The following is a 15,353-nucleotide window of genomic DNA, read 5'->3' on the forward strand; positions in this document are numbered from 1 at the left end:
CTTTCATCCTTAGTTTGAAGCAGGAGGGAACAAGGGAACAATGGAGGGCTCACAAAAGGTATCAAGTTAGCTCCCTGGCCTGTGATCAGAGCCCAGAGAAAGACCACCTCTGATTTACATGTGGGGGGGGCATTTAAGAAATTTCCTTCCCACAGCCATCCAAAGTCTGTGCTGGAGTATTTATTATTGAGAGCAAGTTTTTATGGCAGGGTGGGGGTTGGTCAGGGCAATTACTCTTCATAAAAGTTGTTTTATGTACTTTTGTGAAAGAAAACTCCCTTTATTGCCATTATAGGAAGCTCAGTGTTCATTAATCATATGCGGACTGTCTTACTTGATGGATTTGAAGAAACTCAACATATTTAGAGGAAATCATGCTCAAAACAAAACGTTTCTTAACTATATTAAGAGGAAATAAAATGTAATGAACTGCAGGATTGATTTAACATAACATAAGGAGTAAACTACATGGGAGGGACACTTGTTATTTTTTTTCATTATTATGTTAAAATTAGTCCATGTGATTACTTTCCTATTTGAAATTAACATAAGGTTATGTTTTTAATTATTTTAAGCTACCCACCTATTTTCAAAGATAATTTATAATGACAGTACTGGATTATATATAAATTTTAATTAATATGCATATAACATTTTGTAATCATGAGAGCATATTATCTTATAGAATCCAAATAACCATTTCAGTGGTAAATAGTTCTGTTATTCCAATTATTCACATTACAAAACCCAGCAAGAATAAGTAGGTGAATACAAATCTGAGTTCCCTGGCTACAGATTTCCTTTTTCCATTTACTTCTTTTTTTCCTATTTATTTTTGTTGTTTATATAGAGTATCTTTTATAATATTTTTTGTCACTTTTGTTTCTTGATATACTTAGACCTGGAACTTGAAATGAAACTTGCCAGAAGTTTAGGTAATATAAAAGTCTGTTTTTCACTAAATTCATCACTTAATAATATAGATATGAATAGGGATATTTGGTCAGAAAGTTGATAGAGTATTTTTGTAGATGCTTTTAAAACTGGGAAATTTTCTTTAAATATAAATAAATGCCTAATGCTTCACTTTTGAGTCATGAAGAGCTGAAATTCAATATCCTATTTTTATATATTTAAATTTATATGTAGTGTTTACTGAACTTGAGCACTTTCAAAAAGCTTATTTATATGTTGCATTTTATTGCACTATTTTAAAGGCTCATGTACAATGAAGTTATAAATAATAGATGTGAATCCCAACCCCCACTCTGCCTTCTGCAAAAGATAACAAAAGGAACATATTTATTTACATTGATTTTTTTCCTCCATTAGATATACTGTTGAAAAAGATTAAATTTCACTTCAAAATTACTCAGTCTTCCTCAGTGTATATTTTTAAGTCATGTTAAAATGATAATTAAACGTGATATTTTAAACATGTAAAGAATCTAAACATTGCAGTAAAATAATATTTCTGCATAGGATTATTTACAATATGCTGAAATGTAGTGCAAGGTAAAATTATTTCAGGTTTGGAAAATGCAGGGTACTAAAACATCCAACGTGTGTTGTATGGGGATAATCAAACTTTAAAAGTTATTTTTGGGATGATGGAGTGGTTAGGTGTGGGTGAGTTAAGTAATGAGAAGAAAATATACATAAGGGGTATTCATGAACTGTGAAAAGTGGTGCCCTTCGATATTCAGTCTGCTTGTTCAGCCATTTGTAACTGGTAGAATAGTCAGACCTTTTAGAACTAAGTGCATCCTTCTAGAATTAAGTGCTTTGTCTCACAATCTCCGTTTCTCTCTATAATCTGATTTCAGCTTTCACTCTATTCATAAAGTAGATATTCTCTTAGCATGGATTTGCTTTATGGATTTATAGCTGAATTATAACAATGTCTTGGTTGTACAGCAGCTTCTCAGGAATGGGACGTAAACTAGGGATGTGGTGAGTGCTAGGTAGGAAAAAAGGCAATTATTACTTTAGTAACCTGGACTGATCACCTATGTCATAATCCACAAATTCTAGGTTAACCCTGGAAAACACCACTTCTCTTAGCTCCTGTTCCCCCTGATATCCTATTTATAAAAGACAATAAACTAGGGTACACGATCGGTTTCCTCCCACAGTAGCACATTTTAAAATTATGGGTTGCGATTCATTAATGAAACATAAAGTTAAATTATTTGATTGGGCAAAATGGTTCACAGAACAGCAACACTTACGTCACCTAAAAACTTGCTAGAATTATTGTTTTTCAATTCTGCCCTAGACCTACCAAGTCAGAATGTTCATTTCCACAATATCACCAGTTAATTCTATTCACATTAAAGTGTAAGACATACTGAGATGTGTATGTGCATATGTGTGTACTGAGTTATGATAGAAAATACATTTCTTAGTGTGGACTGTGGCCAAAAATGTTTCAAAGTCATAGCACCTCCCGTGGTAACCTCTCAGTGCCAATGGTGATAGGAGTTCAGATCCCCTCAAGTGACAGCAACAAACTCGGTCACCAAAAATAAGACGATGAACTAGGTACTGTCATGCTCATTTTACAAATGAGGAAATTAAAGTTTAGAAGTGTTAAAAAGTTTGATAAATGCTCCATATCAGAAAAGGGGCAGAGGTTGGCTTTGAACAAAGGGAGGTTATGTTGAATAGGTGTCTGGTAACAGCCACTCCTATGAATCACTGAAAGGCACTTTTAAATGTTATTTAACAATTACCAATATCACTTACAGGCCGTGATAGGATTCATCATAACTTACTCTTCGGGTGACAATCGGGTCAATTTCTCTTGGGTCTCTGTGGGCAAACATCATCAAATCAGCATTCAAGGTCCGGATCCTCTGAAATCGCAGGCGAATGTAGCGAGCAGAGGTAAATTCTAACAGTTCCGGAGAGGGGTCATCAGCACTTGGTCTCCCATTGATCAAAGAGATGTGAATCTACACAATACGGGAAACAATTTAACAATTAAGGTTACCAAAAATGAAATATCTGGCTTTTTCTGATTTTTCTTGGGGAAATAAAATTAAGCTTCATCCCTCCCAATGAGGCAGATGCAGGTTGATATTTACTCACTGGAATATAGTGAAGTAATTGAGGAAGTTTATGGACTTTCTAACAGATGTGTAAGACATCTAATAGATGTATAAGTAATTGAGGAAGTTTATGGGCTTTCTAACAGATGTGTAAGTCATTTCTTTATATTTTAGGCATTCTCTATATACTGCAATTCCCCTATATTCTTTTGTTTTAAGGCATTACCTCTACTTGATTTTGCTAGGATTTCCATAAAATCTTAGGTCAATCATTCTTTTTCTAAAAAATGTTATGCCCTAAAATTATTTAAGAATCTGGTATATAGTGGGAAACGAGAAAACCTGGTTTTTGAATAAGTTACAAAATTTCAGATAATACAGGAAATTAAAGTACTTCTAAAGTTGAAAGTATCTAATTATACAGCCTTAAACATATACAGCAAAAATTGACGCATTAGAAGAAAACTAGACAAATCTACAATCACAGTGAGAGATTTCCAAAGGTGGTTTTTTTGTTATTTGGTTTTCAGAAATTGATAGATTAAGAAGACAAAAAATTACCAAAGCTTCAACATATTCTATGAAAAAATACACTCTATGAAAGTGCATTGAAACCTGGATTGAAAGGTGAAATTTTTAGGAGGCTAATTTAGCACAATTAACACCAGAAGAAATAAAATCTAATCATGAAAAAAATGGAGAAATTAGCAAAGAACTACCCTCTAGAGGTGCACAAAGCCCATATTCTCCACAGTTATCTCATGAGAACAGAGAATTTCTGATGAGGGAAACTTGGTAAAACCAAAAGTACTTCTATTATAGAAAAGAAATTATTTTCCTAATACCTGAAGAGTTCCTATAAATCAACAAAACAAAAAATACCAGCAACTAACACAAAAACACAGAAAATATAAAGGCACTACTTATTAGTGGCTGTTAAGCTTTCAATTAGAGAGTGAACCTCACTCATAATAATAGGACTGCTCATTTAAGTTTTTAAAAAGATTTTATTTATTTGAGAGAGAGAGAGTGAGCATGAGTTGGGAGGTGGGCAGAGGGAGAGGGAGCAGCAGACTCCTCACTGAGCAGGAAGCCTGACTCGGGGCTCAATCCCAGGACTCTGGGATCGTGACCTGAGCCGAAGGTAGACGCTTAACCACCTGAGCCACGAGGAGTTCCACAATTGCTCATTTAAAATATTGTAATAAACATTTTTCATTTTTTAATGCTGTCAAAACCTCAAAATACTTGTAATATTCCCTTATGGCAAGAGTTAGGAGATCCAGGCATGCAGACACTCATAGGTATGAGTGGCACAAACCATTATGAAGGTAAACTCAGCAAAGCTATCAACATTACAAATGCCTAAAATTTTGACCTAGAAATTCTACTTCTGGGAAATATCCTACATATATTATATATATATATATTCCTATGGGATTTTTTGGTAATAGCAAAAGACTAGAAACAATCTAATACCTGTCAATAATGCATGACTGATTAAATAAGTTATACATCTATATAATGAATTATGTGCACGATAAAAAGGAATGAGGAAACTCTTGATACACTCAAAGGAACAAGTATAGTATTTTTACTTTTTCTCTCCTTGGTAAATGAAGTACTCCCTGTGTGATAAATCAAAATGGTTCAAAAAACTTGAAACCGGCAGGTTTTAGGCAGAAAACATATACATGGAGAGAGAGAGAGAGAGAGAAAGAGACAGATACACACACACTTACAGGAGGCTAAAGAGATAGGAATATAAGAGAAGAATGTGTGCTAGGGTAAGGGCTGTCCCAGAACATGACAGTCTGTACCTACACTGAACAACTATGACTTGAGGTCACCCAATGGAATTCTCATCTACTTTTTCAAAACGATAAATCATGTGTGTTAATTATGTTTTTTGACAGGAGAGGCAATGATATGTGTTTTCATTCCTAACATCCTGCATTTAGATAATCCCTGAGAGATTTTAAAAACTGACTGCCAATAAACTACCGAATCACTAGAAAAATAAATATAGCAAACTCTGAGATGAGAAACTAATTCTGATGCCACAAAGAATAAATTCAAAATGGTTCAGGATAAAAATATGAAATGTCCCAGCTAACTGAGTCTACCTTGGATATTTAGTAGAGAATAAATTCACTTAATACATTTGGGAATGATAGAAAGCAAAGTATTCTAAAACACTGAATCTCACTATACCAAATACCCTCCCTCTAATGTAGGAAATTCTGGAAGACTTAAGTAGGTCTTGCATATTCCATAGTTTTGGTATCTAGCAGGTGAGCCAGAAATATGTTTAAAATTAAGTTGTCTCTATGACTTAAAAATGTATCAATTAAAGATAGAACAAATAGGTGCATGAAGCAATTAAAATGAGTTCCCTTTAGAGATTCTGGCATCCAGGAAATTGCCCATGCCCTTGAATTCATGCTTACTTTTGTATCTTATCAAGCTCTCCCTTCATTGCTCCCAAAAGTGTTATTTGAAAGAAAGGAAAATATCACGTCAGGATTCGTGTTTCTGAAAATTAATAAGGTTTATTTGGTATAGATGCTGTGGGAGCCATATATGTACATGGAATCAGTAAGTTCCTCATTTAAACATACAGGAACTTAAAAAATTATGCACGTGTTCTCATTTAGGTTAATAAACCCTATGATAGTGACATAAAGGATTCGGCAAAAGAACACTTCTCCTCACAGCTTTGGTATTTTCATCCATTCCTTCTGCCAAGAGATCGTGTGAGTAGAGTTAGTCCCAAGCTGTTTCTGGAATATAAAACCAGCTGTTTGGCTATGTTGTGTGCAGCTTTCTTCCATCATTTTTCCCACTCTCCTTCAGAATAAATCCTAATATTAGATAGGTTATGTCCACTGGCACGTTGCTGTGTAATTCCAAGTCCACTGGATAGCTTCACATACTTCCTGATCTCCTGGGGGAGGGTAACAACTGGAGGGTGTCTATCTTCAAAAAGATGAAAAGTGTCAGTCCTTAAGACCACTGCTGCCTTGCTGAGAGACCGTGGGAAGTCTGTGGTGGTGTGGTGTCTTCTGAAATGATTTCCATTACAGACATGTTGGAGAGTCTATGTTCATGCTGTCAAAAGAATTCATTCCAGCTGAAAATATCAGCCTGATTAACAGCCGGCTTTTTAGATTTTAAAATTACACTCTTCTTTGAAATTAGTTTTCACAGATAAATAAAAAGAAAGTAAAAACTCATGAGAAATATCTTTTTTATAACCAAATGTCTAAATCAATATTATACTCTACCCATCCAAATAATTATGTTTTTATTAGTTGTAAGCATACTATTTGAATCACATCTCCTTTGCAGATGGATCAGATCTCTGTGCCTCTATGGTGCTTTTATTTTCATGATTAGAATACAACTTAAAAATAGTTTTCACAGCAAATAATCAATTTTCTAGTATGGATAATTGTCCCTTATTATTATGTTTCTCTATTTATATTACTGCATCTGCTTTAGATTTAGATCTGCCCTTCAACAGGCATATGGATACACAATGGAATATTACTCAGCCATCAGAAAGGATGAATACCCAATTTTTGCATCAACTTGGATGGGACTGGATGAGATTATGCTGAATGAGATAAGTCAAACATAGAAAGTCAAATATCATATGGTTTCACTTATTTGTGGAGCATAAGAAATAACATGGAGGACATTAGAAGACGGGAAACTTGAATGGGAGGAATCAGAGTGGGAGATGAACCATGAGAGACTATAGACTCCAGGAAACAAATGGAGAGTTTTAGAAGAGAAGGGGGTGGGGGGAATGGGTGAGCCTGGTGACGGGTACTAAGGAGGGCACAGATTGCTTGGAGCACTTGTGTTATACGCAAAAATTGAATCATGGAACACTACATCAAAAACTAGTGGTATACAGTATGGTGACTAACATTATACAATAAAAAATAAATTAATTAAATAAATTAAATTTTAAAAAAACAAAGTATCTTGCTGCAGAATTCTCAATCATCCAATATGATTATTGTTCAAAAAACTAATAAAACACCTCCAGAATTAAAAATATATATATATACACATACACACACACACACACACACACACATATATATATATATATATATATATATAATGTTTCAGAGATGGAGAGTAAGATTTTAGTAACTTGGAAAAGGGAGCCTAATCACTTTTATTTTATCCAGTGAGAAAAAAAGGGCATATATTTGGAGAAAGGGGGTGAGCTGTGTGAATCTTAGGAAAAGGAGATAGTGCAATAATTCGCCACTGTGTTTCCAGTGCAGAGCAAAGGCTCTGGTTCTGGCTCTGGGTGGTCAACAGAAACCCCCAAGTGATCAATTTTCAGTCCTCACCGTACTTGATCTGTTTGTAGCATTTAAAACAATGGGTTACTCCCATGATTTCCAGGACACCACGCTGTCCTGGTCTTCCTATCCCTCCAGCTACCTTTCTCACTCTCCCTCACTGCTTACTCCCTCCCTCCTTTCCTCTCTGACTTTCTAATATTGGAGCTTCACAGTATCTGAGTTTTTGGCCTTTTTTTCTTGTCCTACCCATACTTACTCACTTAGTAAGTGAGATCCCATCACTTAGTAAGTAGATCCCATCAAAACTCACCAATGTAAATACCATCTATAACTCTTTATGATTAATGAAAGTAAAACACACCCATGGCAAAAATACATACATACATGCATACCATCTATACTGGTATCTCCCATACCTGGCCTAACCTCTCCTCTAAACGTCAGGATGCAGAATCCAGTACACTGATGTGGCTGCCAAATAGGTATCTCAAACTGAGTTTGTGATGTTCATCCCCATAATTTTCCTAACCTCACTGAATGTAAGAAGCAGGGCAGAGGATCATAGGGGAAAGGAGGGAAAACTGAATGCGAAGTCTTCAGGGAGAGAGACAAACCATACCAATACGAGACTCAGCTATAGGAAAACCACCTGAGGGCTGCTGGAGGGAAGATGAGTGGGGGGATGGGGTCATTGCATGATGGGTATTAAGAAGGCACATGATGGGATGAACACTGGGTGTTACATACAACTGATGAATTACTGAATTCTTTATCTGAGACTAATAATGTACTGTACGTTGGCTAATTGAATTTAAATTAAAAAGAAGAGATAAGGAATAGCACAGAGGCTCATAGGGGAAGGGAGGGAAAACTGAATGGGAAGAACTCAGAGAGGGAGACAAACCATGAGAGACTCTGGACTCTGGGAAAAAAATTGAAGGTTGCGGAAAGGGAGGTGGTAGGGGTATAGGGAAACTGGGTGATGGGCATTAAGGAGGCATGTGATGTGATGTGATGAGCCCTGGGTGTTATATGCAACTAATGTATCACTGAGCCCTACACCAAAAACTGATGATGTACTTACTGTATGTTGGCTACTTTAATTTAAATTAAAAGAAAAGAAAAGAAAAAAATTCATCCTTTCACCTACTCAGGACTCCAAGTTGCAATCCTGCTTGACTGCTTTTGTTTTCTGTCTTTGGGCAACCAATTTGTCTTAATCCTCTTGGCTTTACCCTCAAAATATATCCAGCATCCGAAGACCCTGGGTGGCTCAGTTGTTGAGCGTCTGCCTTCGGCTCTGGTCATGATCCCAGGGTCCTGGGATCGAGCCCCGCATTGGGCTCCCATCTGCTTCTCCCTCTCCCACTCCCTCCGCTTGTGTTCCATCTTAAAAAAAAATATATATATATATTAAATTTATATTTATATATATAAATATATATAAATTTATAAATTTGTACATATAAATTTAAATATATATATTTATATTTTATTTTATATATATTTTAAATATATATTATATTATATATATATATATATATATCTCCAGCATCCAAACGCTTCTTACCACCTTCCCTAAAACCATACTGGAATAAACTTTCATCACCTTCCCCCATCCCCGCCGCCCCAGGCACCACGATAACTTCCCAGCAGTTTTCCCTGGCACCACTCTTACTTCCGTACCGTGTATTTGCTACCATTGCAGCTAGGTTTGTTTTTTTAAAGTCTTTAGTAAATGTTTCCATTGACTTATTCCCTGTATTGTCTAAAAACAAAAATCACAAGTTTAATATTAATGATGTAAAATACTGTGCACCAGAGCCAGCTCGCACTATGCTGCAAAGTTGGTCTGTATTCTCTTCACTGCTGTTTGCCAGATGATCTCTAGCAATTTCGGCAGAGTTTCCTCTTCAACAGATCACGTGCTAGAAGCAAAAGCTGGCCAGGAACTAACTGCAAATAGTGTGAACCACCGCAAAAGAGGTCCATTCCCAACTTGAGCCCCATGCCATAATCACATTCATCATTAGCAGACTGAACAAAAGTCCTCATTTCCCGAATGGGAGGGAGCAAAAGCTTTTAGTGATGCCTCTTCACTTGATGCCCCAGCAACTGTCTTGCAGATTCTTGAGGTCAGCATCTGTTTCAGGGAACTCTCTGAAAATGCCTTTGAAAATATAATTCTGCTCACATCATTCTTTTCCTGAAAACTTTCTGATGCCTTTCTATTTCATGACCAATAAAAGTCAAAACTTTTGCAATGAACTATGAGATCCTAAATTACCTCAATGCCATTTCCACCCTGAAACACTGCCAAAGAAAACATTAACTTTGAGAACTCTTTTCCTACTCTTTCTCTATTCACATTGCTCTGGCCAGACTGCCATCTTGGCTAGAACATTCCAGACAGGATTTTCTCTCAAGGGGTTCGTTCACTTGCCTGGAATGTTCTCTTCCCAATACTGCAACGCTCGGTTTCTCATCTCTTTCCAACCTTGCTTCAATGAGGTCTTCTTGGTGAGTCTTTCAGTGACTATCTAACTACAGTGCAAACTTCTTCCTGGCGTGTACTATTCCTCCTTTACAAACCTAAGCAAAACAATGACTCTCCATGGTTGATGACCACTGAGCTACTTGAAAAGTAATATTCTAATATATAAAATGTCAAGGACTGTGTATGACTTTAACTTCCTTAACTAACCTATTTCAATACAGGGAAATGTCAGCTTAATGAACCATTTAACAAATATGACTGTATCATTGACTATGCCACCCTTGACTTAATCTTAATGGGTCTTTCACTCTCCTGTAAGACGATATTTTGCTTTTGACACCTACTTGCTTCCAAATGCCCCTGAAACTTAGACTGTTTTTCTTTCTTTTCCTTCTCCTTCTTCTTAGAATTACATTTCTTGCATTTGCCATTTCTGGATATAAGCTTTCATAATTCCATGACATTTAAACAGATTCTTCACTATTAAAACAATAGTCATGAATAAGTTATAGCATTATAATAAAATCAGTTCTCTCCAAAGAGTATTTGTCATGTTTTAATTTTTTTCTCTCCTAGTGAAACTAGTTAAAATATTTCACTCCAAAGGTTTGCATAGCTTCTCTACTGGTTTCTCCCTCTCATCTCTCTCTCTCTCACGTTGTATCAGTTACTTACCCTTTCTACCCACAGCTCATCTTATGTGGCAGCACCATCTGACTCCTATGGGTATAGAAGGGTAAAGTTTCTTAGAAAAATAAAAAATTGAAGCAAAGTCGCTGCTTTAGGAGTTTTAATTTTCTCAAAGTCTCAAAACTGGTGTGGTCCTTTTTAAAAAAAAGTTTCTGGTGGTCTTCTTGCTTTGTACAACTCAAAGCAATTCAGCAAAACATTTATCTCTAATCCACTTTCTCAAAATGAGCTTAAGTTACCTTCCTCTGAAACATGCTCAGATGGGTAAACTATAATCCATCATAACTGAATGAAAGATCCTGATACCATTCCCACTGGTCATGATGTATAAAAGGAATAAGGACAACTACGTCACTAAAATTTTCAAAGAGAGAAAACTATTACTAAATATAAATATAACTCCCCCCACCCTTTTTTGTTTGCGCTGAAAGAACCTTGACATGCAGGTGCTCATTGTACATCTATTTTAAAAATTTATAATTCTTTTCAAATAATAATTTTTAAAACTACTCCAAGTTAAAAAATTTTAATTACTTGTGTTTTTCTTTTTCTAGTTAAAATAGTTAATATTTGCAAGGATAAAAGAAGAGCTGTCAAAATAGGTTTTCTCAATCTCTTTTGAAAGCTTCTCATTTAAATTTTATCAAATGCACATGCCATTACTAAATCTTTGTGCTGTCAAACAGAGACTATATAGGGACAAACACGTCATCTGAAATTCATAGCCAAGAAAGAATCTAAGAGGAGTCACTTCAGAGCAGGCCATGAGGGAAAGTCACCAGAAGGAAAGTTCTCTAACTTTCCTCTAACATTTGCTTTGCTCCAAATTTTGTTTGGGGTGTGGCTCAATCCCAGAGAGACTAAGAGAATAGTTTCATTAGTCATCTGTTCCAAGTTCATAGCTATTTCAGAAATTTTTTTGCAATATATAGTACCTTGCACACAAAAATAATAGTTATTACTGTGTCCTTACCGAATACAGATATTCTTGCCTGTGATCTGTGTATACCAACTCATAGAGTAGTAAGTCACTTAAAGCTTGCAGTAGCTGTTTTTGAAGCTGATGTTATTATTATCTCTTTAAGAAGATAAAACAGATATGAACCTTCTAATGAGTAGGGCTAAGTTCATATAGCTAGGGTTTGTTCCAGTTCTAGTCTAACACTGTTGGTGGAACTCCTCAGCTCAAACATGGCACAGAGTAGAGGCTGTGTGAGCATTTGTTGAAGAAATAAAAGCCAGTCACTGAGCCACTATTTGCAGACTCCTAGCAACAAGAAGCTTAGCACTGCAGACAGAACTTTTTCATGTACCTCCCTCCATTCTTTTATTTGCTTTATTTCCATTCTGGTCCTATCTGTGACTAACACAAGGATTCTAATTCTATTTTCTCTTGTTTGTCCTTCTGGTCTTCTGGAATTATCTCTACTGTTTGATTTCCCCAGCTCTTGGCTTTTCTTCATAAATTTGGATAAATTTATCCTAGTAGTTATTATCCACTCTGGACTTCCTGAGGTAGACTGTGTACCGTGCTCCAGGGCCCGACTCAGGACCCACCACCAGACTGGATGCCCCACCTCCTGAGTTCACCTAAGGACAAAGGGTCACTAAGCTAAAGCCAGGCTTATACCTGGTTAACACCCCCTGGCATTGATCCATAGCAAGAGAGATCCTCCTGGTAAACAGATGCAAAGCTCAAAACCAGAACCAGAACATGTCTGAGAGCTGAAGTCTAAAGCATCATTTATCCAGAAAAGAACTAACAATCCCCAAGGTCTTACTAACATCATAATAAATTAAATTGGTTTGACAGGTTTAGTATTTAAGTATTTGAGTAAGTAAAAGCCATTCACTGGTGTGCAAAATAATTAGTTTATAGTTTATAGTAAAATCTACTAAGTAGGAAAGACTGAACCTCAGATTACAGGAAGAAAGGGAAAATAACATGTTAATAACAAAAACAAATATCTGTGAAACTAACATGCTTTTATTTACTGTGGAGAGCTCTCAGAGAAAGTCCCAGACAGAAAAAAAAAAAAAAAAAAGCAACTGAGAGTACGGTGACCCACATTGGTAGGACAGAACAATCAGTACGCTTGAAAGACATATAATAAGAGCACAAAGGAAAACTTAAGCAACATTTTCCTGTTTTGTACTCAGACCTCATGTGGGAACACTTGTTTAAAATTAAAATAAAATCTTGGACCGGGAAGTCTAAATACTGCGCCAGATCCTGTGTCATTAGATTGGAACAAATCTTGCTTGACCAAGAAATTCAGTCTCTCTCCTCCATTCTTATTCTCTGACTCAAGGGTTTCTCAGAGAGCAATTGTGTGTGTGTGTGTGTGTGTGTGTGTGTGTGTGTTGCAAGTACATAAATGAAAAAGTGTATAAACACATTATTTCAATTTTTTTTCTCCCATAAAAAAGCAGCATTCTGGGGTGGCCATTGATGACCTCAACTAGATTATCATTCTGAAAGCTGCTGCCTCAAACAACAAGATAGAAACAACTTTAGATTATGGAGTCACACCAATACTTAAGAGAAGAGTCTGAACATAGATACAAGGTTCTCAGGTTTGTCCCCTAGGCTACCTGTATTTCTAACATCCCTCACATATATGTCTGCAAACTGGACTCCCTGTGGTGGCTGCCCACGTGCCTTCACCCTCCGACACTTGCCTATCCCCTCCTTACTCTCACCAATATAGGGACAGGCTCATTCTCTAACTTCTCCCTTCTTTGCCACCTTCCTCTCTCATCTTCCTTTTGCTTTCATGTTATTAGTTTTTTGTTGTCTTCTTCCCTAGCCATACCTTTAGTTCTCCGTTCCTCTCCCTCCCTCCCTCTCCCTCTCTCACTCCTTCTCTGTCTTTCTCTTAAACTCTTGTCCTGCTTCATTTCATTTTACCTTTAGAGTGAAATTGTACGTCCATGGTCAGTCAAGTTCCTAGGCTTTCAAGTGAAATCATGTGTTCTAATATCTAATTATGCCCTCTAGCTTAGCTTTGTAAGAGGAAACTACAGGTTTCCACTCTCCAATCTTAAGATTTTTCATTGCACAAAGAATAAAATAATAAACAAAAAAATTAAGTTTTTTTTTGCAGAACAAAATTTCTTCTTTCCATAACTGGGGGATTTTTATTTCAGTGGGTTTATAAATCTGAGTACCAATGAGTCTGCATATAAGATGGTGAAGGATGTCTGTACATGTATGCTTTCCTAATTTTGGCTAAGCTTGTGCCTGAGGCTTGGTACACACATTTGTGTGTGTATATGTGTGTCTCTGTGTGTTTTCAGATAGATAATTACAGTTTAAGACTTTAATTCTGGAGACAGATGACCTGGATTCAAATTCTGACTCTGTTACTGACTACTTTTATGAATTTAGGCACTGTCATCTCTGTGTCTCAGTTTCCTATATAAAAGGCAAACATTAACATGCTGTTTGGTGAATTAAAAGAGATAATCCATATAACCTGAAGAGAAAAATGCCTAGCACATAGGAAAAACCATTAAGTGCCAGTTGTTGTTACTCTTGAGAAAGTAAGAAAAATAATAATACAGATGGTGTGTGTATCTCCGCTAAGCAGGATGTGTTGCACCCTTTACAGAAATTACCTATTACCCACCTGGACAGCCTCAGACAACGTAAGCAGTGGTGGCAAGGTTCTCTCCTACAATGGAAAGATGATTCTGGAAATGCTAAGAAGGATACCCATCCGTGGGAGATTAGGCATCAAGAAGAATAGGACATGTGCCTGAATTTTGCCTCCTTACTCATGACCAATTTCACACCAGGGACAAAGACAAAGAAAGATCAGAGGGCTGCCGGGTCACATCCCCTCTAGCTCCGGGCTGGGCTGTGGCTCTGGGGATGGCCTGTATTTCCATCTGCTGATACAATGGCCACTGACGACACAGAAGGTGACCAGGTACCAACACAAGGGTTCAGTTAGAGAAGGCTGCAGAACCCCTGACATGGGGGCAGTTGTTTGTGAGAAGACTAAGATGAAGAAAAGGATGGGACGTGAGAAGGGACATTCTGGAAATCTGACCTCATACTGAAGATCTCCTGGGAGTCACCGGGCTCGCAGCACACACCGCAAAGTGCACAGAACATTCAAAATTATCAAGGTTTTCAAAAAGGGCTTCATCCAGGAGGCTCAGTGTGAATGTTGCATGCTTTCTGGAGCAACAGCCCCACAAACACAATCTGTGTCCACAGGCTCCCAAGTTCGGCTTCCTCCCATTAGTCTGTACAGAGTTAGATCATAATCATTTATTTACTGCATTTATAGGATACTGGCTCTGGACACCCCTGACATCTGTACAGCACCAACGGATCTCCAGTCCCTTCAAAGAAACAGAGTGCACCAAGGGACCTCTCCTCCCACACAACCAGGCAATGAAGTTTTCTGTAGATTTACTGAGTACACAGTGTTCTTGTTCCTTTGCTGGACTCACACTAATAACTGACCACAGGAAGCTGCAGGGCCCTGGCCTCAAAGAAGCTCAGATACAGCTCGTGATGCCAGTTAGCTGGCAGGGGGTGGGGACATGCTGAAAGCCAGGTTCTCATTTTCTGCAGGAATTCATGCAGACTCGTGAATATTAGAAACATTAAAGCTGGAGAAAAATGAATAAATAGCTGATACGAGGTCATTGATCATTATCGTAAGTTATTTGTCTAAAGTGGATTTTGGTTCACAACATTCCCTTTTTTCTTTCCTCTTGACAAACACAGTGTGAATGAAAGGTAAAGGGAATCAAACATTTAAT

General features: G+C 37.0%; 1 protein-coding gene across 2 annotated transcripts in view; it reads right to left on the reverse strand.

Annotated features, from left to right (window-relative positions):
* Window positions 1–15,353, reverse strand: part of LAMA2 (laminin subunit alpha 2) — a 661,080-nt gene that overhangs the window by 399,572 nt on the left and 246,155 nt on the right. For both annotated transcript variants that reach the window (XM_046006188.1, XM_046006187.1), the window contains exon 5: window positions 2,778–2,957. In XM_046006188.1, coding sequence (XP_045862144.1) covers window positions 2,778–2,957 — 180 coding nt within the window. The remainder of the gene's footprint in view (window positions 1–2,777; window positions 2,958–15,353) is intronic.

This window comes from Meles meles, chromosome 5 (genome assembly GCF_922984935.1).
Source record: "Meles meles chromosome 5, mMelMel3.1 paternal haplotype, whole genome shotgun sequence".
NCBI classification, from domain to species: Eukaryota; Metazoa; Chordata; class Mammalia; order Carnivora; family Mustelidae; genus Meles; species Meles meles.